The following is a 22441-nucleotide window of genomic DNA, read 5'->3' as shown; positions in this document are numbered from 1 at the left end:
ATCAGTGGGTCCTCTCCAGGCTCTGGAGGCTTTCCATTTGGCTGCAGTGGTACTACCAGCCCAGAAAGCTTCCCCAAATAAAGAAGGATGAAGCCGAGGCTACTATTATGAAACATTTTAAATGGAAGAAAAATCTGTTAGGAAATAACGAAGTGAAACAGATCCATGTATGTGGCCTTTCAGCTGTGACAGTATGCAGGTACTTTTTGAGTGCTTGGTGCTTAGAAAGACCTGAAACAATTGTCTACTGCTTCTAAGCATTAAGAGAAGAAAATACTGTAGGACTTGGTCTTTCAAATTAAATAGAAATTCTAAAAAGAGCTCATGGAAAGCACAGCACAAAATAAATCTGGTCTGTGAGAGAAAAGAAGTGTGTAAGCCATACCAGCTGCTTTTCCTTTTTTCAGCACTGGATTTAGATTATTTCATAATAGCAGACAAGACAGGCCCTAAACTGGAGGAAGATTAGCTTCTAGCTTATGTTCATGCAGGGTGTACAGGGAAGCACAAGAAAAGATAAGCAGTGACTGCAGTCTACAGTGATTCTCACATCATTTCTCTTATGGCATGACATCACCCAAAGAATTTTAAACAAATACTATCCTGACTACATCCTAAATATTTAAACAAAGCTGGAAACAATTTATTTGCACCAGGGGATCACTAATATATCCTAGTTGCAGTAGGGGCTACAACATGGACAGCTTGGCTGTTGAAAGATTTGCTGCACCGTAAGTATGGGAACCCTGACTTGTAAGGCAGCAACAATACATGTAGACATTGAATCAACACACAATAGTCAAGTGTGCAGCTTAGGTCAAAAGAGCACGTAAAAATCTATTTGTAAAGCTTAGAGACTCTCAATACTTTGTTAATTGTAGGCCTCTCTCCCTGGTGAATGCTGAATTTTGACAAATTGGCAAAAATTTTGAAAACCTTCAGTTCCTGACGGTCCAGTCTATTGCAGCCCCTTGGCAGTAGCATAACCTCAGGGCCAACCTGGTGCACAGAAGTAGGACTGCAGTCCAATAATGACTTACTCCTTCTTTTTTGCACTGACTCTTCCAGACCCCAACGACCATGCACTGTACTCCCCCTGGCAGCCTGTGACTTTCTACATTGTGAGTCAAGATCATGCTCCTAAGAGGACAGACTACAGAGCAAAAATTAGGGAACAAGCACAGAAAGGGTAGTGGTATTTCTGGGGAGGAAAATTGCTGAAATGCAAGAGTGACTAGACCTGGAGGCCCACTTGATGAATGAAAACAAGACTGAAGTTTGGGTTCAAAAGCTGCTGATGAGCTGAGTGTTAGGGGCAATGAGGTAATGGCTGTTAATAACTCTAGAAGACTCTCTTGGTAGATGGTCAAAATGCAAAGAAAATAAGAATTATCAATATAGTTATTTTTTTTTGCATAATTGATTGTTCTTTCCCAACTTCCCAATTTCATTTCAAGTAAAATACACTCTTTATTTTTAGAATTGCTGTTTGCAGAATTCAGGGCTTTATTTTCTAGCATCTGGACTGTTGCTTTTTTAAAATGTGGGGTTTTGCAGCAACCACAGTATTCCAGATTATTGTCAGCTACATGCTTACCAATTTATTAAGTGTTTGGATGTTTTAGTGAATGAGAGAGAGATGGAGGTGCAGTGGTTGGTTCAAGTCCCTGCCTTTTTAACATCTGTGGCACTGACTGAAGGAGCCTATCTGCTCAACACAGTGCAGCAAAGGCCCAGAGCTGCTGCCTGGTGCTCCTGTAAGAGCAGTCCCTGGTGTTGATGGATGAGAAGAGAAGCCCATGGAGCCAGGTGCTGGGGGCAGGCATGCTCTGTCTGGCCCAGAAGTTCCTACCACTGGGCAGTGACCTCTGTTTTCATCACTGCTCTGTGAAATGCAGAGGTTTTTAAAATAGCGCCATTACTTACACACATAACATTCCATGAGACATGTGAGGAGTAGTATTTTAACAATTATCTGTGTGTGTGTAAACTATGTATACAAAAATTTAACTTTGCATGAATTATTGGTAAGCTATTCTGTTGGTCTACCAGGAGATCAAAGGTTCTTTTTCAAGCACAAGAGAAGATACAGGTCTGTAAGAATCTAGCCAGTTTAAAATGGTTATTGTAATTAGTTTGTTTTCCATCAGCTGATCTGGGGTCAATATGTGGAAATCTGGAATGGGAGAGTTCAGGAGGTTACTATTTGTGCCCTTTTCTTAAAATAGTGAATTTATGCAAAATAATTTTTTTTCGGAAAGCCTCTTCTGCTCCTGAAATTGGAAACTGAAAACCACATTGCATGTTCAGCTGTGAAGGAGTAAAAGCTGAAAACAATTGTCAAAAAAAAAAGAAAAACTTGCTTCTGATTCCAGAAGGTATAATCTTATGCTTTATGTGGGAGTTGCAAGGCACAGGGGCACACAGAAGTATAGGATGTTTTGTTTCTTACAGCTGATAGCTCCTTGCCGCAGTATTGAGAATACTGTCCTGTACCTTTTACCCAAACATTCATTAATGCGCTTCTTGTCACAGCCAACATGGAAGTTGATCATAACATTTAAAAAAATGCACAAAAATATTGTTTCTGAGTGAAAGCACAAAGGGGCTTGTAGTGATCACTCTTTAAGAATCCCTGGGATCTCTTAGCAGTGGCGTTCCTCAGGAGACACCCATCTATCTCACTGGGAATGTTAAAAAAGATTGTGAAATGGTTCTTGCACAGGGAGATGTAAGAAAGACCAAAAATCTGGAACACTTCTCATTACTGTATGGGGTGGGATACAATCAGCTTGAGCTCAGGTCCCCGCACAGTGACCCAATCTGTCTGCTTTCCCAAACTCCTTCAGATTTTGGCACCTTCTTTCATGAGATTCTTCCCTCTTTGGTCTGAAGTCTCTCAGGGCTGTGTGCTCCCCTGTGCCTGTTGTGCAGACACGGGCACCCTCTCATGCCTTCAGCTGCAGGGACAGTCAGTGTTAAGCAGACAGATGCCTGTGCTTCATCTAGCTCTCAAGAAAAGCCTAAAAGCAAGTTGCAATAATATCTATTTGTTCATATTTACTTGTCTGCTTTCAAGAAGTTACCAGACAGCCTGATATCGAAGGGAGCGATAATCTCCAGGAACACCCAGTTGTTGGCACGTGGCTGATCTGGCACTAAAGAACAAATTTTCAGTTTGCTTTTAGAATTAAACTTGAAAAATCTTGGCACCTCCCTTTCCTCCTCACTGCTAGCTATGCTATAGATGAAAAAGACTTGGAAAAATGTGGTAGTAAGACACAAACAGAAAATGAAATATTTCAAGTTAATGAGCCACCATAACCATGAATCTGATTTTGGACTTCTTGGTTTTATCTATATTAGTCTTTTGTATGTGCTCAGGACTGTTCTGTGGTTCCCAGGCCAGCTGGCGTGGGATGGCCCACGTCCTTACCTTTTAAGTCTCTTAGAGCCACAAATAGTATGACAGTGTCCAAATTGCTCACTGGGAATGGTCCTTGGCCCATGCTAATTCCCAAATCATGCCCAGGAATTATTTGGAAGAGTGATAGTTCACTCCAGCCAAAACTATCACAGGCACTGTTCTAACAATTTAGTGGGATAGATGATCAAGTTTCAGGCCTGGGAACATTCCCTGGCACTGATTAATCTGCTTCTATCGATGCAGCAATGGAAGCTAAAACTAAATAAATGCTATCATTGGAAAAAATAGCCCTTAGTCTTTAATTATTTTAATAAATTATTAGTAATATTCTGCATCTGTAAAGTATGGGATAAAATTCAGTCAATACAGTTTATGCTATACCTCAGTTTTCGGAAAGTGGACTTAAACATAAGGGAAATGGAATTTTCCCTGTGTTATCCAAAATATATGCATTCTCCAAGGGAACAAGAACTGAAATAGAAAAATCTACTTTCCATACCTCAGTTAAAAGCCACACAACTCCCTCCACCAAAGATGTTATACCAAATCCACTGAAGATACTGTTCAAAGAATACTTTCCTTACAAAAATAATGCATTGCAGTGCTCCTACCATCAAAGAGAATATATATATATATATATATTTTGTGCTGTATGCTCTTAACAGAAAGCAACCAATGAAACCAAAATCTTCCATATTTGGACCAAATTCTTCTCTTTCATGGCATAAAGCCTTCCCTCTGTTTATCATTCCCAGGTTCTATGTTATGGAAATTAGGCCTGTCGGCCACCATAACAAGGCTCAACCCTAGGTTCCTGCAGAAAAGTTCAGAGTCAAATCAAAACAAATCACATAATTTTAATCACGCGCATGCCGTAATTACAGCTCGAGCTGGGTGCCTCTGAAGAAGGACCCTAACATAAACAAATTCTGGGTAATTATAGTCTTTTCGACTTACATTTCCCACCCCTCACGCGATAATTAGACCAATAATAATTTTTTGGTCTGGGGTCTCCTGCTCCTCACTGGGTCTCATCGTCATTCTGAGGCAAGCTGTTTTTCTCCTTATTCTTGTTTTTTTGCAGTCTCTGATGATGGTTGTACCTCTGTTTTTGTTGGGTCTGGCGGTTGTCTCCCAAGGTCTTATTTTTCCCCATTGTTTTGGCGTCTTCCCTCTCGGAGTTGGTGACACAGGTGCGCAGAGTGCGTGTGGCTCCCTTATTTTCCCAGCCTGAACGAGCTCTGAGGCACTATTTTTTTATTAAACTAAGTAAAGATTCATTACTTTTCCCATGCTTGGCCTAAGGCTTCAGCAAATCTAGCCACTCATGCTAAGCAAGTTTTATATAAGTTGTGCTAAGCAGCCATTTCTAGACAGTTTCAATTCACTATTCTTTAACATTCTAATACACATGCAAATGAAATATTGAAATAAAAACCATGGAATGAGATCAGGGAGAGCTACAGCTTGCTCTGTGGGTTTCAAGGCTGACCGATTGTGATTTGCATGAAGTTAAAGGTGCCTGGCTGTCCAGATTGTTTTTGAAAATTATAACCCAAATTCTAGTGTGACTAACAATAAGCCCTGCAGGAGAAATGCTAGTCAAATCCCGGAAGCTCACAAATGTTCTTCAGTAGCCTAATCTTAGAAGGCAATGAAGTGAAGTCCTGTTTTGGCTGAATTCAGCAGCAAGCCTTCCTTTGGCTTCAGTGCATCAAGTTTTCATGGAGTGCCACAAGTTCAGAAGTATTTCTCAGTGTAGCTCATTACAGGACCAGATATTACCAGGAACTTCCTCAACCCCTGTTGTTGGAGCAGAGCTACGTCATACCTCCCATTAATATATATTATTAATATATTAATATTATAATATTAAATATTATATACATTATAATAATATAATATATTAATGTATAATAAATAATGTCCTCCCCTTCTGCTTCTTTGAGTAACTCCCTTTAACTGGAGATGGGCAGATGGGAAACATTTGCTAGCTACAGCTGTGCTGATAAATGTGGAGGACAAACACTAGTAGGCTGGCAGAATGATGAAGAATTCTGTATAGAAAAGTAGTTGCATACTTAAGTTTATTTACTGATATAAAGGAAAAATGGTTGGGTTTTGTTCAATCCTTGTGAGAGCTCGAAAAGATGAGTTCTTAGCTAATTGTGCTTGGCTTTGTTGTGGTTATTTGGTATCCATGTTTCACAGAGCTTACGAGTGGTAGTCATCTTCTCTGCTCTGTGTGTGTATATTGAGGTCTTTTTATTATATTCTGATGACATTTTTACTTTATGTATGAGCGTGTTTGTGTATAATGTGCAGATGCAATCAAACTGCCATAAGTCTAAGTTTAGAAAATGTTGTTTAATATGACCTTATTTATTTATATGTGGTAATAAGAGGGGATATAACAGAACATTGTTGATACACATTTTAAAGCCAGTGTTAATAGCTGGAAAAAGCACATATATCTAGTATATAAAAGTAGTTCTGCCTCTACCAGTATTGCTATAAGCAGTAGAATCAAGGACTGCTGGGTAGCCTGTATTCATACACAGTCTGCAGCAAACAATATAAAAATATGGAGTATTTTATGAGCAGTCCGCCAGGAATACTTTCATAGCTTTGAAATATGTCTCGTTTTCCTTGTTATCAGAGAGGCCAATAAAATACAATGGGTGCTAATGCAGGGTGGCATGTTGCTGGATAATTTTTAAACACTTTTTAATGTCTGCATGGTGCCTTATTCATGTAAATGCCTTAGTAATCAGACAAACAACAGCGTCTCTGTGGCATGTAAATCAAATTTGAATCGAAGCTTTTACCAATTTAACCTTTCAGCATCCCCAGTGTACATGTACTTAAAACCTGTATGCCTGAAGTGTTGAGTTCTGTGGATGTCTGAGTGAAGTCATTACCTAATCTTTGTTATCTTTATACTCTAGATCACCATACATTTGTTTGATTTGGGTTCACCAGACTGACTGCACATATTATTTTCAAAACTAGTTGCATGAGGAAATGTACACATTTACCACGATCATGCATGCAAATACATTTACTGCCTTCACAGTGGTTGCTTCAATGTCACAGCTCTCACCCTTTTCCTGCAAGGTACTATTAAGCAATAGTAGCTGGTATGGCTTAATCAGTCACCCTCTCCCCTGGGAATAGTGCTGCTTTCAGTCACAGACAAATTCTGATCAAAACCACATTTGTCAATGTTGTGATGTTAAACAACACTGGCCCCAGTTTTGATCCCTAGGGTACACTATTGGTGGCTGGCCTCCAGCTGGCCAGTCACTTACCACAACCCTATAAGCCCAGCAGTTCGGTCAGTTTTCAGTCCACCTCACTGTCCACTTATCTACCCCATACTTTATCAACTTGTCTATGAGGATATTATGGGATACAGTGTCAAAAACCTTACTAAAGTCAAAGTGAACAACATGCACTGCTCTCCCCTCAGCCACCAAGACACTCATCTTATTGTAGAAGGCTGTCAGATTGGTCAGACATGATTTCCCCTTTGTAAATCCATGCTGACAGTAGTCAATCCGCTTCTTGTCCTTCATATGTTTGGAAGTAGCTTCCAGGATTATTTGCTTCATCTTCTTCCTAGGGCTAGAGGTGAGGCTGACCAGTCTGTAATTAGTCAGATCCTCTTTCCTGCAGTTCTTGAAGACTGGGATGACACTTGCTTTTTTTCAAGTCCTCAGGAACCTCTTCTAATCACCATAACCTTTCAAAGGTAACTGACTGTGGCTTTGCAATGACATCAGCCAGCTTCCTCAGTATTCATGGGTGCATCCCACCAGGTCCCTTGGACTTATATATGAACAGTCTGTTTAAATGTTTTCTAATCTGGTCCTCCTGCACCAAGGTGTCGTCTTTGCTCTGGACTTTCCCACTGGTCACAGGGACCTGGGATTCCTGAAGGCCAATCCTTCCAGGAAAGACTGAGGCAAAGAAGGCATTGAGTACCTCAGCCTTTTCCATGTCCTTTGTCACCAGTTTCCCTGCTCCATTCAGCAGCAGGCCCACATTTTCCCTAATCTTCCTTTTGCTGCTGATATACCTGTAGAAGCTCTTCTTGTTGCCCCTCTTGCTGCTCAACCTGTTCTTCTTAAATACCCTATATCTGTCCATGGCAGCCTTCCAATCATGTGAGCCACCACGTCTCCATGATCCCAATGAGACCACAGCCCTGCAACTGCATGCAGACTTCTAACATTTCCTTTTTGTTCTCCATGGTGAATGTGTTAGTGTACAGGCACTTCAGAAGGGCCCCCAGTCATTCTAATTTCCCAGAAAAGGTATGAGAGCTATTTCCATGCTGTCCTGTAGGTGCTTCCTTATTTATGTGCATATGCTTGAAGCAGGCCCCAGTTAGCCCTTGATCATGAGGTCACTCCTGTCCACATCATCCTGCTCATTTACTTGCCAAATCTGTCCACTACTTCCTCGCTTGATCGTAGATCCTCATCGCCCTCCCCTGTCTTTCCTAGTTTAAAATCGTTTTCACCAGGTTGGCCAGTCTGTTGGCAAAAATGTTTTTGCTCCACTTAAGTGGATCACCTCTCTTCCAAGCAGTCCTCGATCCTCAAAGAGGGTCACATGAACATAAAAGCCAAATCCCTGTTGCTGACATTAGCTCCGCAACCACTTGTGGACTCACAGGATCCGTCCACTCCTCCTCAAACCCCTCCCCCTCACTAGCAGGATTGAGGAGAAAACCACCTGGGTCCCCATGCCCTTGACCATTGCCCCCTTCCAGGATTTTCCAGGATCAGAGTGAAGCTTATTACTGCTGTGCGTATGATGGACAACAGTTTTTTATGGATTTGCTCTTCATGGTAGAAAGAGCCATTTCTGCTGTTGTCTTGTGTCCCTTCTGCTCTCCTCACTCTCCTCCTTTCCCATTTAACCCCAATGCAACAGATGAAAGCAGGCCTGGAGGATGCTAGTCTCTGAAATACGGGCAGCCCAGCCTTTGGCTGATCCTGCTCTTGCTGTGCTGTAGAGAAACTACAACCTGTTAGTCCTCCCACCAGATCTGTCCCTGGAAGTCATGACTAAAGGCTTGTTTGGAGTTTTGCTCATCTACCCTGTAACTTGAATGCAACAAATTGGTAACAATACTTTTCCAGACCTACAGAAGGACTCTGTCCTGGTTCAAGACATGGCATGCTGTTTGTGCGGTATTTGCTTTCCCTCTAGAGAGAAAGAGTTACTGAGCATTTTTTCTTTTGCTTCTGTAATATAAGTAAATATTTTTGGATGCAGGAAGTTAACCTTTCTCCAACCCTTAGGAGCTGGTGTCCAAACACTTGGGTTTGCCAGGGTAATCAGAGAGTCAAGCAAGTTGATGCATGAGTTTTATTCATTGACCTGTATGCATTCCTGCCTAGCTCTGCATTTTTAATGATTATCTAGTTTGGCTCAGCAGATTTATATGGTTCACACTTCATTATCCAACGAATACAGAATACTGAGAAATGATCTTAAGCAGTGCAGCTCTTCCTGGAGTTTTGGGGTTTTTCCTAGGTGGGCCATAGAGTTTTGAAACCCATGGTGCCACAGTGAAAGTTAATTGACACAGATTTCTGCTAACAATTCAGGATTCCTCTGCTTGTAAATTAGCATGGGGAGAGGGGCTGACAGATAGAGGGTTTCCATCTTCTCTCCTGGAAGTGGTTTGACATATTGGAGGGCACTTGAGTGCTTTTGCTGGCGCACATAGTGGCTTAGGACTAGATTTAAAAGTGCCAAAATGTTGAGAAAATACTTTGTTGCCAACAAAAGTTGTTCCCACCCTTTGCTTTGGGATATACGCTTGGTCACAGAGAACTCTTCAGTCATCAAATCCTCCCTAGGCAAATATGGTCTAATCCTGAAATTGGCTGAGGTATGCATCCTATAGCCTTCAAGTGGCCATTTGCCAAGTTCGGAAACACATGTCTTCCTTCTGGCCAAGGATATTTTATTGTGTTCTTCTTTTATATTATCTTGTGGGAACTGTCACAAGCAAAATATGAATTAAGAGCAGTGAATGCATCTTTTGCAATAAGCATAAACAGAAAAGAAGGCAAAAGCAAACTTACTGTGAATTGCTTCTCCTTAATGCCTTCATTTCTCAATTATTCTTTGTCTTTTAGCTTTTGAAGTATATGTAGTAAGTAGAATGCTTAAAGCATTAGCTATTTTACCTTGTCTGTTTTCACCGTGGACACTGCTGAAATTCTTTAAAAAGGAACTCCCATATCTTCAAGGTGGATAGCAAAGTAATTCTTTGTGTTAGGTAAGAAACTGTACCAGGAAAGAGAGTGACTGGACCATTCTCACAGAGCAGCACTATTCAACACTGGGGAAGGAAGTTATTAAATGCCAAGGATAATGTCCTCTCAAATGAGGTGACTAGGGCAAAGAAAAAACAAAGAAAAATTAATATACTCACATAGATTAGTGGCAAAATGAGGGAAGAAGATGTAACCCTGAGGAGATCCATTCTGGAAAAAGCCAGCACGGGAGTATGTGAACTGCTTATCCAACCATCTGCTTTGGCTCCAGCTCCACAGAGATGTAAGCATGGGGACATGGGGCATGATGACTTCACACTTTTTACAGACTGAGTGCTTTTTTGACTTTTTTTTCTCTTTATAGGAACCCAGACCTTTGTATAACAGAAGGTGCCAGTTTTATTCAAGTGGAATAGGATTCCTATATGATGCCTATCAGACAGAGGTAAACAAAGTAACATCATCACATGTTCATTTCCGTTGCGATTTGGGGAGCTGGGGCAGAGGGACAAGTGTTTGAGAGGATCTCTGTATATGTCGGGCACTGATAGAAACTCAAACGTTTTTTCTTCCACAAGTGATTCCTCACGTGTCCAAGCCTCCCATCATTGCAAATAATTAAACCCAATGAAGTTTGGAGTCAGCTTCACTGTTCATATCCAGGGTATTTACTCTGGGACTAAAATGATTCCTAGCCTATCTAGATTGTATAATAGCTGTCTGGAATGTATTTGTCACATTGGCCTCTTTCTCCAAGAAGGTTTTTCTTGACTTCAAGTGGTGTAGGAAATATCTAAATGAATCCATCTGCATTGCCCAGAAGACTTCAAATCTCCTCTGTATTTACTGAGCACATGCCAAGAATGTCAGTGGGCTGTATTCAGCTTTTTTATTATCTCAATGACATTAACATGGTCGGAAAAGTGTCCATACCCAAATGACTAGCCTCCTGAGAAGTCCAAATTTAGTTTCTTTTCCTATTTTTCATTTTATTATTATGGTAAATTGGTGAGAATGAAAAGGAAATCAACCAGAGCAGGACTGAAAACAGACAAACAGTGGTATAACTTGCAGGACGCCAGATGTCCTTCACCACCATTCCTCCCATGGCTGTGAAAAAGTGTATGGGGAATGTTGCTGTTAAGAATTTTAGACAGCTTAGGTAAGTATTTTATCAGGTTAAACAGCTAATACTGCTGAAATCTTGCTGCTAGGGCACTTTGTTGTTGATTCTAGAAAAAAAGCATGACCAAAATATTTCATTAACCTCCTTGCTTAAAGACCTACCCAAACAAACTTATGACCTGTGACAACGCCCTTTCCTATAAGTTTCATTCCATCCTCTTCTGAAGTGTGCACGCACACAGGTATGGTCCAAGAAATGCTTCTGATTTCTCTAAGCATGTAGTACTGTCTCTGTGCTTGGGTCACATTGAGTACACCTCCATGCAGGTAAGCCCCAGCCATATGATTCTGGCCACACAGGTTTCCCCAGCTCTGCAAATTCTGGGAATGTTTAAAGTTGGGCCACCCTGAACTCCTCACTCTATTCTGGCAAAAAAAGTGTATCTTTTAAAGTATTTAGCTTGTAATAACATTCTTGTCTGCTTGTCCACTGACATGTTTTTCTGGATCTAGAGTCAGCATGTGCTAATTCAGAGTTAATGATCCATGGCATTTGAACTTGGCTTTCTCTTTTCTAAAGTTAGCCAAGTAGTGACCAGGGGACATGCTCTGCATTCCAGGCGAACACCTAACCAGGAAGGCAGACTGTTTACTGAGTTTAAGTTTCCTTTTGGTTGCCATCACTAGCTTGTGAGTGGTCTCCAGCTCATGGAGTTTGCTGGCTTCAGTTCTTCCCTTTGCTCAAAGCAGAAGGAATTTGATTTTCTTGCAATTACTATGAGGTGAGAAGATCAAAATGATTGGTGCTAAGGGGATAGAAAGGTACAAACAGCCTGAACATGAAAAGGCTAAATATCTGGTCACTGAAATGAAAAAATAGGATTCGACATGCAGAATACTGACAAATGGCCTATTTCCACCACCCTTACTCACACCAGACAGTTATTTGTTTATTTTGATTTATTCACTCATCTCCTAAAAAGGAGTGTCTTGATGCCTTCCTTTTTGCATGTTTTAAAAATGTAGTGATAAAAATAGACAAATACAGTAACTCTCTTGGCCAGTATTTTAATGCCTTGTAGCCTAGAATCTGTTAAAAACATGTTTAAGATCTTGCTGATCTCCCTCTTCTGTCTTTCTTGCCTTCTGCAGTAGAAAGGGGCAAACGAACTGGCCTTATTGCCAGCTGGAAGGTGGAAAACTACTTTTGTTTCAAATCAAAAGTGTGCCCCAAAGCCAATGTATCATGAACAACCATCTTTTTAGCAGTCTGATCCATCTTACGAAGCAGTCTGATCCCAGCCATGCATGTGTGACAGAAGACAGCGGTCTCTGAGATACGTGAATCCCAGGCCACCCTGATCACGTGCAGGGGGTCAAAACCAAAGTCTTAAGATCTACTCAGTGCAAAAGTCCTAGGGCTTTCCAACAAAATGCTCTTGATAATAGACACATTGGCTCCAGGATCAGTTATCAATCTGCTTTGAGAAGTTAGCCACATGTGATGTCACTTCCAAGCCAGACCTTGATTAAGCTGATGCTTTCATTGACAGTTACATGCTACTTCTACAGTAAATTGTAGCTCAGGCTGAGGAAGACTGCAGCTGATTTCAGGTCAGCAAAGCTGTGTGAAATCCCAGTGAGTTCAAACACAACAGAACAAGGTTAACAAAATGATGTCATACCTCAGGATGAGATATTCTTGTGACAGGTGGGACGTGTCTGTATCAAACTTAGAACTCCGTTTCTGGATTGCAACTTAGACTGAGACTCTCCTTTTACAACTTAACTTCCATTTTGGAAGAATAGCTGGTTTATATTAGAGACTAACCTACAGCCTTGCTGTGGACAATAAAGCAGTCCAGAGCCATCATTTTAACTTCCTTTTAACTTCTAACACTCCTTTTAACTTCCACTGCTCAAGCAAATCCTGCTAAAGCAACGAGTGCGGCAAGTGTGAGACCAGCAGTGAGATGAACTTTGTCTGGCATTGAGTGTGTGTGCATGTGTAAGGCTCTCTTTTCTATTGGGAACAAACACATGAGGAGTACAGAATCATCGACAAGTGGCAGTTTTCACACAAAGAGGATGCACAGACCCAGAACTCATGAGCTGAGAAACATGCTTTTACATCTTCTGTGGAGACTGTCCCGCAGACGAAAACATTTGTGGCTAAGCAGGAGTGAGAAAGACTATCTGACGGAAGGTTTTCAAAAGCAGGCATGCTGTTTCTACTCTTTCACTACGAGGAATTTTCTATTCAATAAAGCATTCTATTTTCATTTTGCAAACAGAACATTTCTCAGTGGTTACAGGATATTTTTTCTAACAAAATAAAAAATATAGAAAGAATGTGTTTCCTATCCTGCTAGCTTTTAAAACCTGACAGTTCTGCAGGATTTCAAACTCAGTAAGCTAAGGATCTCCGAAGAAAGACTTTCATACAAAATATTTCAATTAGCCTGCTGTAATAGACAGAAGAGATATATACTCACCACACTTCAAGAGTCATTAAAATAATTTCTTGTCTGGATGGAGAGTGGCTTGCGTATGCCTACATTTATTGCTCTAACATCTGTCCAGGCCCTGGAATTTCTGTTCACACAAATAACCTTTTCAGTTTTGTATTTGAGAGCCTGCTGTAAATGGTACTTATTTGTTGGAGTGCTTGGATCTTTTCTGAATGGTTTTGTTTGTGGATTTGGGGATTGTTGTTGTTGTTAATTATTTGCTCCTTCAGGAAGGTGTTTCCAAAAGGAAAGAGCTCACTTATTCTAGGAAGCCGTTCAGAGAAGTTGGCATTCTTGCCCATTTCCCTGCTGTTACAGAGTGGTGTGGTTATCCACTTCAGTGCCTTGCTGTGGTGTATCTCATAAGACTTGTGTTCCCTGCGTCACAGCCGTCAGGATCCCCATCCTACAGCTACAGACTCTGGGTCTTAGCAAAATAGTGCTGAGCATGGCAGCAAAGGCATTGAAAACCCTGGCAGCTCTGGCTGCCGCTAAGCTCTTGGGGCTCCGGGGTTCATAGTGCAGATGCCTCAAGACTCTGGGGCTGCTGTCCCAAACGCAATTCCTGGAAGTGCCAGCAGGTCCTTCTGCCCAGCAGTTGTGGTTTTTGGATTCTCAGGATCCTTTCTGCATGACAGTAAATAAAACTTGCCACTGCAGCAGCTGCTTAGTTTGGATGAGTAGGGTGACTTGGAAATTGCACTGAAACACTAAGAATAATTGTCACTCTCTTCTTTTCTGGCAGGTGACATGTTATACCTTAAACACCAAGTGCCAGCTGAAAGTAAAGAGTAACACGTGCTACTGCTGTGACCTGTACAACTGTGAGAAGTAAGTACCTGTGTGCAGTTAATGTTCTCTGAGAAATCCTCGGTTGTTTGTCTCTCCTTCTAAATGATGGAGCTTTTTGCCTTTAGGCTAGGAGAAGTACCACACAACAGTCTACCAGGCTATGCACTGATGGATACTTGCTGGGAGAGCAAAGAGCCTTTCCGCCACTGGCTATAAGACCATTGCAAAGCCAGTAGATTTGCTTCCTGACTTGCCATCAGTGCTGATCTGGGAAGGCAGTAGGTCCTGACATCATTTATTCCTGCACTCAGCTACACAATAGGTTTTTATATCTCAGTTCTGCGCTGCATGTGAGTGCCTTCCCCAGACCCTGCCCATTTCTCCTCCAGGGGTTTCTATGCAGAGCAAAAGAGTTCCACTGTGGATGGAGTCCTGAGATCAATGGAGAAGAGCTCAGAGGTTACGTGCTAGTATTGTCATTATTTCAGTTTCTTTTTTTAAATATGCCCATAAGCTCTTTGCTGTGTGACTAAAATCAATCAATCAGTCTTAGCCCCATCAAGATTTGCTGTTGTTTATGCAATGCAATTTTCCCATGAGATTTAATTAATTTTTTTTCTACCAAACTGTGGGAAGCAAAATAAATAGGAACATAGGTGACCACAAGTAGACATTATGTTGTAGACAAATGCAGAACTCCTTTGTTAGTATCAGCCTCTGTCTGCAAAGCATTTTACTAGACTGCCATACGATAGATACAGAGGGCCTTGTGAATGTCTCCTGAAGCTTTCCACTTGACTTCATCATTACAAAGCATGGGATGACGGAAGATAGGGAGGGAGGAATTGTCTGGATATGCTTTTGAAGATCAGCTGAAAGGTTAACGCATGCAGCAATTTAACGGGAATAAAAGGGTTGTTAGGAAAACCACATGACAGCCAAGCTCAAGGGTTTATAGTGTGGAAGACAGATAAAACAAATTCACAGAACTGACTGCACACCTGGCACATACAGAATTGAACTGCAAGCAGCATCATGTCTTGCCATATATAAGAAGTTGAGGAGAATTTCCCAGAGCGGAGCTTCTGCCCAACTTGCTCTCTGCACACCTCACTTTCATCTTGTCATGCAACCTGCATAGCTCTCTACAGTTCACTCACACTCCCTCTTCTTTCTTTCCCTCTTTTTCCCTCTTTTTTTCTTCCTACCTCTTCTGGGTGTTTTTGTTTTGTTTTCTCTTTCTTCTCACATGTCAACACCCTAGACCTCTGTAAGCTTTGGTTAGTATGCTGCCAGACATAAAGGTTTAGGTTTAGGAGAATGAGGCTGGCACAGTGAGGTAAATACATGCGGCTTCTGCATAGAAGAGTAGATCTTGCCCAGATCCTCTTTATACTAGAGAAATAAAGTGAACTTTGGGACCAGATGGGAGACATCTATGCACGTGTATTTCTTCTGCACGCAGAGACAAAGTGAGTGCGGGTATATGGAATGGATTAAAATTCCATATGAATGTTAGTTTTTTGCTTGTGTAAGAGGTGTTGTATCTGGACGTGATGGAGGTATACAAAACAAACAACAAGAGAAAAGTAAACACCCACACATTGGTACCTTTTCTTTGATAGACAAATGAGGGGGCATCTTAATTGCAAGGCAGTATGTTTACATTGAGAATACTTTCTTCCACAGAACACAATTAACAGCTGTGAGTTAACACTGAATTGAACAGCGCAGCTCAATGCAGAAAAGCACAGGATTCTGAAAGGAATGAAAGCATCCGGAGTTAACAAATAAAGTGACTGAAACTCTGTTGCTTAAAGCATGTGATAATAACAAGAAGAGATCAGGAAGAAAATCCCTCTCCATGTCCCCAGTGCTGGTTTTCTAAGACAGACATTTTGTTTGAAACATCTGGGACTGATCACTGCTGTGACAGTATTTAGTGATATAATTAAAGATGCGCATTTTGCCAGTGTCAGGAATCCACAGTGAAGAGCAAGATCTTATGGGACTGGCATGGACAAATCCAAAGTAAAGAAGCAATCTTTCTGCCCTGCAGACTTGGCAATTTCAGTATATAGGATGGCCAAAGACGAGGAGGAGGAGACATAATCACGTGAAGTGACTTGGTGCCAGCCATACAACAGACCCATGCACAGTCAGGATCAGAAGTCAGAATTCATCAGCCTGAACACAGCTGAAGCTACGAGTTTATTTAGTCAGGCAACATCTGGGCTCATATAGGAGGGCCCAAGTGAATCCAGCAATAGCTAAACTGCAGTGGCAGGACCATGCCCCACAGCAAATGACTTGACATTTCCAGCAGTTATTGTGCTTGGCTTGGTTCTTTTCAGAAGCCTTGTGGGTTTCTCCATGCTGCCTTTCCCTGAAGAGCTTTCCCTACCCACCATCTCCCCTACTGTCCCGTGTGCTGGGGAACGGGGAACAGAAGAACATTTTGCAAAATGCTCACTCTGCTTTCCAACATAATCTGATGGCAATTTCCTAGCAGTTGCAAAAACAGAGTTGACGTGTAAAAAAATCTTTCCATCTTAAATAGCTGCTATAGGAGCTCAGTAGTGGGCCAGCATTAAGGAAGATACTGGGAAGAAGTACAGAAAATTGTTTTCAAATTCTGTAGCAGGATGTTTCTCAGTTTCAGCAAGATGAGGATTGACTTCACAGCATGCCTGATTTACAATAACCATTGCATTATTTACAACAAACAGTGCAGAAATATAAACAAAGATTTCTGGATAGTACAATCTGTAGTTTAAAGGCACATCATTATGCTGTCCATTAATACTGTACTCTGTGGCATCTGTTAATTTCAAACCACAGACACCATAAACAAACGTAGCCAGCTGGCAAAATCTCCTTTCCTCTGGTAGCATTAATGCTTAAGCAGCTTGTCTTCCCCATCGTTAGAGATGGCAGCAGACTTCTAGGTGGGCTGTGAACAAAGCTGGGCTAAGCAGGTTTCTACTGGTAGCTGCTCTCTAGTGCATACAATAGCAAGGGTGGCGTCCATTTATTAGGACTATGTCTGTTTTTGGAGATTCTTAGCAAAAGAAAAGAATCCCTGCTGGCACCAACACTGATGAGCCAAACTGTTAGTCCTATTGCTGGGACTAATACTGGTGTTGGCTGAGCCAGTTTTTCTCTACAGTGACTTTCTCTGGTTCATCTGAGCAGTATTTGCACCTGTGAGTGGGAGTATGGATCAAATATGATCAAATACTTCGCAGTAAGCAGGAGGCATTCAGATCCTCTGGTGTTCTGTATTATGTGCAAAATCATTCCCACAGTAATGATGTTTTTTCCATTCCCTTTCAGTTCAGAACAGTCCTCCAGCTACTATGAATTTCTCGGAGTGAGCAGCTGTCAAGATGTGGTTCACCTGTATAGGCTGCTGTGGTCCTCCACAGTCCTGAATATTATCGGGTTGTTTCTGGGGATTATTACGGCAGCCATTCTTGGGGCATTTAAAGACATGGTAAGACTCACAGTTTTGCCTTCTCTGATGACTTCTGTGCTTACTGGTATTATCAAATGGGTTACAAACAAAGGAAGCATAAGTGTACAAAGGAAGCGCTTTAAACATATTTCTTGCATGATCTGGGAGCCTGGAGTCGCAGCTGCCAGCTGCTCACAGCTAAGTAGGTCAGGTCTGGTCAATACATGAATGGATGGGAAAAAGCAGACGTCTGTATGAACTCATGCTACTGATTTACTTACTAGTATCTTTTTTTTTCTAATTCAGCCGTGAACATGTGGGCTAGCATAGAGTTGGATGATGCTAGTATACAGATAACATGTAAAACTCAAGTCCAAGCTGTGGCGATTGACGCTTATGTAGTTCTTTCCCCAAGAAGAGGGATTAACTCTGATGTATCAGTCAAGTTTTTATTTAAACAGTTGCATTCAGGTCACATTAATCTTCTCTGTTGTTTCACTAAGAAACGCGATTCCTCACTGCTTCCTATGCCACACCATTATTTTGTGCTGATATGCGCTGCTGCATTCAGAGGGGACTGAATGCAGGGAGCAGTGTGATTTTGTAAAATATTGCCTTATATGCCTAGATTTTCTGACATGTAAAAAGGGTGAAGTACCTGTTTCTGGGTTATGACTGTCACTGGTCATGCTTACTACAGCAGTGCCTAAAGATCCGCCAAGCAGCTCTCATTTTGCTGGGCACACAGAGCAGAAGATGACCCCTGCCCCGAAGAGCTTCCAACCTAAATGGGCAGAGGTGTGGGGACAGGGGTGAAATGCCTGAGCAGAAGGGAGAAATGCCTCATTAGCTCCATGACAGTCACTATTCAGGAGGAGATAAACTAAATAGAAAAGTGAAAGGAAAAAGAGAGGGATAGAGCAAGGAAGAGAAAGTAAGAGTGCCAGGTGTGATTTGCACTGTGGGGAACAGACCATGGGACTGCTCAGAGCTGGGAGCCAGTAAGCCAAGGACCCAGTCAGAACTGGAGGGCATCCAGGCCCTGCTCCAACTGCCCAGTTGGCTCCTTCTCCTCCAAGCAGAGAGTAGTGCCCATTTCACACCTTTCCTACATTTCTGGAGCATCACCTGCCAAAAGTGACAGAAGGGCTTAATGCTCGAGGGGGAATATCTTCCTGTAGCAGCAGCAAGTTACTGGTCCGTGCTGGTGCATTAATTGCTGGTGTTACCCCCGCTATCAGTCCTCAGGTAGCAGGAGAAACTGAGGCAGCCCTGGAAGGGTTGCACATCAAGGGCTGGCCAAGGCACAGGGAAGACATCTGTCTGGGATGTTCTGCAGCTGTACCATATGGAGTATGAGCTAACTAGGAGCTCAGGAGCGGTGGCAACTGAATCTCCTTGGCCTGGATGTTGTGATTGCTCCCTTTTCATCGCTGTGCCCTAATTAATACCTGTGCTTCCCCATCTGTAAGCCAAATCCTTGCCTTCTTTGATACATGGATGCCAGAGAAGATTGAGAGGAAAGGGACAGGATGGGGTAATGCTGTACACTGCCTGCAGCCTTGCACCCAGCTGGCAAACCTCAGGAAGCTTCCTCAGGAAGTTTTGGGCCCTGTTGTGCTTCTGTCAGAGGCCTCGCAGAGCACAGCCTGGCTGGGCACTGGCTGCAGCATGGTCTCTGTGGCAGCCCAGCTGCTGGGCCTTGGGGCCAGGAATAGCTGACCCACAAACATGCAGCTGTACAGGGCAAAAGCACAGCACTCATCTGGTTGCTTTGGTTTGGTGGCTTTTGTTAAGATCTTGCATGCTGCCAGATATTTAAAAAGCCTCCTCACTTCTGTGGATACAAATGATTGGTCTAATCAGTGGTGAAGCCTGGGGGAGCTTCACCCAGAGTGTCCTTTGGATGACAGCTTACATGGGAGCTTACAGAGGCTTACTGGAAAAGAGAGTGAGCAGCAGCTGACAGCAGAAGGCCTGGAAGTATGCTGGGAAGGGACATTGGCCTTCCTATGTAAAACATATCCCCTTTCTTATATACAATCTTGTGCGTTTCCCTCAGCAAGCATGTCCAGGCTCTCTATCTACAGCATGTGTCAGGGTTCTTAAAAATGACATGTTAGAGCAGGGCCATGTGAATTATCTGAAATTTGCTTTTGTTAAAAGTTGCAAAACATCTACTGGAAACTTGCCTTTCTCCAGCACAAGGCAAACAACCACACTTAGTCCCCACATGTAAAAAATGTGCAGCTGACTGATCCTTTATGCCTAACTGCAAGAGGACTGATGCAAGGAGTGGATAGCAAACTGCAGTCAGCTAGTAATGAACAGCTGTGGCTGCTTGACAGGAGGGATTGGAAGCAGCTTTCCCAGCTTAATTCATCACCTCACTCCAAGATGAGTAATAGCAGAAGGGGAACAGGAACAGCTATAGTGGGAAAAGAGGGGAAGAGTAGTGTCAAGAGAAGGGAAAGACAGCTATCATCCACAAGTGCTTAACTGGACTGTGAAGCTTTCTGGTGCTGCTATGTTTTTTTCCCCCCTTCTGCCTTTTTTTGTTCTTCTCTTCTTTAGCTTTAAGGTGATCAAAATGTTGTTTGTTCTGTGTCCCTGAGGTGTGGGTCCCCTAGAGTAGGGGCCAAGCTTTAATTAGATAAGAAAAAAGGAAAGCAAAGGTTTGGTTTAGAGCAGTGTCCTGCCTGGCGCTATTGACTTCAGCCTCTAAGGCCTTGTGCAGGCAGGTACAAAGAAGCTTTCTCAGTGTTGCCTCTTTCAGGGGGATCTGGGCTGTGGCAGACTGCTGTGACTGCTTCTGCTCAGGGCCACTGCAGGAGCTGCCACAGCTCCCCTGAGACATGGACTGGAGGGGTGCAGAGGGCCAGCTTGAAATCCATGTAATGTCACACACAAACCGAGGCTTAAATGGGATTTGGGCTGGTGCAGGGTGAGCTCCAACCCAAGCAGATCCCTGCTGCTAGGGGGATATCATTGCACTGCTCATGGTGGGTGCCAAGCTGCGGAGATGTTCCTGGGAGAACTAGAGTTTCCATGACTTGGCATGTTCCCCGTGCTGGAAGGCAGCGCCTGGTTTGAGCTCTGAGTCCTGTGACCGGGCAGCAAAAAGCCGCCCAAGGAAAAGGCAGCGATAGCAACCATGCAGCTTCCCCCCCGCACCTGCCCCAGCCGCTATTCTGGAGCAAGTCTGCAGAGGCTCCAACTGAAAACCTGATCTGAATAAGCAGTTTAATGTCTCCTCTGCAGCAGGAGTGGAAAAAAAACCCTCACTAGCTTAAGAGGAAAGATGAGTTTGTGTCAATTACCTCAGCACAGGAACCGTGCTATGTTTATAAGAGTGTTACTAAAGAAGCAATCCAAAATGAAATGGCTGTTTCTTGCTCCGGCCTGTGCTTTTTCAGGGTCCTTTTGCATTACAAACCATAACTGGCTTGCTGATCTGCTGTTTTCCTTCATTATGAAAGGCATAACTCTTGGGAGAAGGGGGGGGGGGGGCAAGAAAACATCAAATAGAAGAGGAGGAGAAAGTGGCATGGGACCAAAATAAGAAAAGTATTAGAAATGTGTGACAGAACAGTTTTTGCTCTTTCAGGATGTTATCTTACCACAGAAATGCCCATTGGTATTTTCCACGGAGAGCTCTAAAGCCCATTGAAATGCCTCAGGGTATTGCTCTAAGGTTGACTTCCAGAAAAGACAGGGCTAGGCTGACTAGTCGAAGAAAAAACATCATGTTTACCTCTGGGGAATTCTGGCTGCCAAAGCATGTTACAAAGGAAAGAGTTTGCAAAACACAGTGCAGTTGCCTCTAAACCCATCACATTTCTTGGACAGGAAAAAAATAGTAGTGTTGTTTTGGTGCCTGTGGGTTTTCTTTCTTGTGACAAATTCCCCCCCCCCCAGGCCCTGGCATGCTCCGCCTGGTTTTGCTGCGTGCCATAGAGCCCTGCTGGCTCAGTGGGAATCGCTTTGTCCTCTCCTCACCCTGAGGTGTCAGGGCCCCCTGTGTCATCTGCGGGCCTGGGTACAAGGGGAGCTAGAGCTGTTCTTAGGGTATGATGGGATCTTGTTTTCAGATCTACTGCGTGCTGGGCTACAGAACGCTAGCGAGACAGTTACCTTAAAATCACCTTTAACAAACAACAGGTTAAGTTATAATGCAAATAGAAGTGCGTACTTACAGTATCCAAAATGGTGACACACCATTGTCATTTCTTTTGCAAGACAGAGGTAAAGGAATGAATGAAGAAATTAACTTGCTAGTACGAAGAGTGAATGTGGAAGGTCTCTTCCATGCCCCCAGTGTTTATGTGTTAACTTGTCGATGTTTTTCTGACACACCTGGCCAAGGAATCTGCCTGACTTGTGTTTAGGGTGGCATTAATCAGAAAGACCTCTGATCCTGGTGGAATATGCTAGCGTTTTTTTTCAAACACCTTCTTGGACTTCTGAAGGGAATCTAGACAGATTAAATATCATTCCCTTTCTCTCCCCTTCTTCCCTCAGCCTGCTCAAAAAAACCTGGCAAAACAGACCCCGAACTACTTAGCTACTTTCCACATATTCATGTGTTGGCATTCCTGCAAGTAAAGGTGCAGTCTGATGTTACAACTAATCCTAGCTCAAAAATACGTGTTTTGGGAGTTCTCTGTGAGATCAGCAAGCTGAACTGTCTCATTCTGCCACTGCACAACTGCAGCATGTAGGGAGCAGTGGCGTGCGTGGCCAGGTACAAGGAAGGCCACACGCCACAGCCCTGCTTTCCCCGCTGGGTGTTGCATGGAGCTGCTCCGGAAATGAGCCTCTCCTTTGA

General features: G+C 42.8%; 1 protein-coding gene across 4 annotated transcripts in view; it reads left to right on the top strand.

Annotated features, from left to right (window-relative positions):
* The window catches only part of TMEM255B (transmembrane protein 255B), an 82607-nt gene that overhangs the window by 51422 nt on the left and 8744 nt on the right, over positions 1–22441 (top strand). For all 4 annotated transcript variants that reach the window (XM_064503684.1, XM_026096963.2, XM_064503695.1 and 1 more), the window contains 3 exons: positions 10094–10174; positions 14110–14195; positions 17493–17652. In XM_064503684.1, the coding sequence (XP_064359754.1) occupies positions 10094–10174; positions 14110–14195; positions 17493–17652 (327 nt within the window). The remainder of the gene's footprint in view (positions 1–10093; positions 10175–14109; positions 14196–17492; positions 17653–22441) is intronic.

This window comes from Dromaius novaehollandiae, chromosome 1 (assembly GCF_036370855.1).
Source record: "Dromaius novaehollandiae isolate bDroNov1 chromosome 1, bDroNov1.hap1, whole genome shotgun sequence".
Taxonomy (NCBI): domain Eukaryota; kingdom Metazoa; phylum Chordata; class Aves; order Casuariiformes; family Dromaiidae; genus Dromaius; species Dromaius novaehollandiae.
The sequence above is the reverse complement of the archived record's forward strand: the minus strand, read 5'-3'. Positions and strand labels throughout refer to the sequence as shown.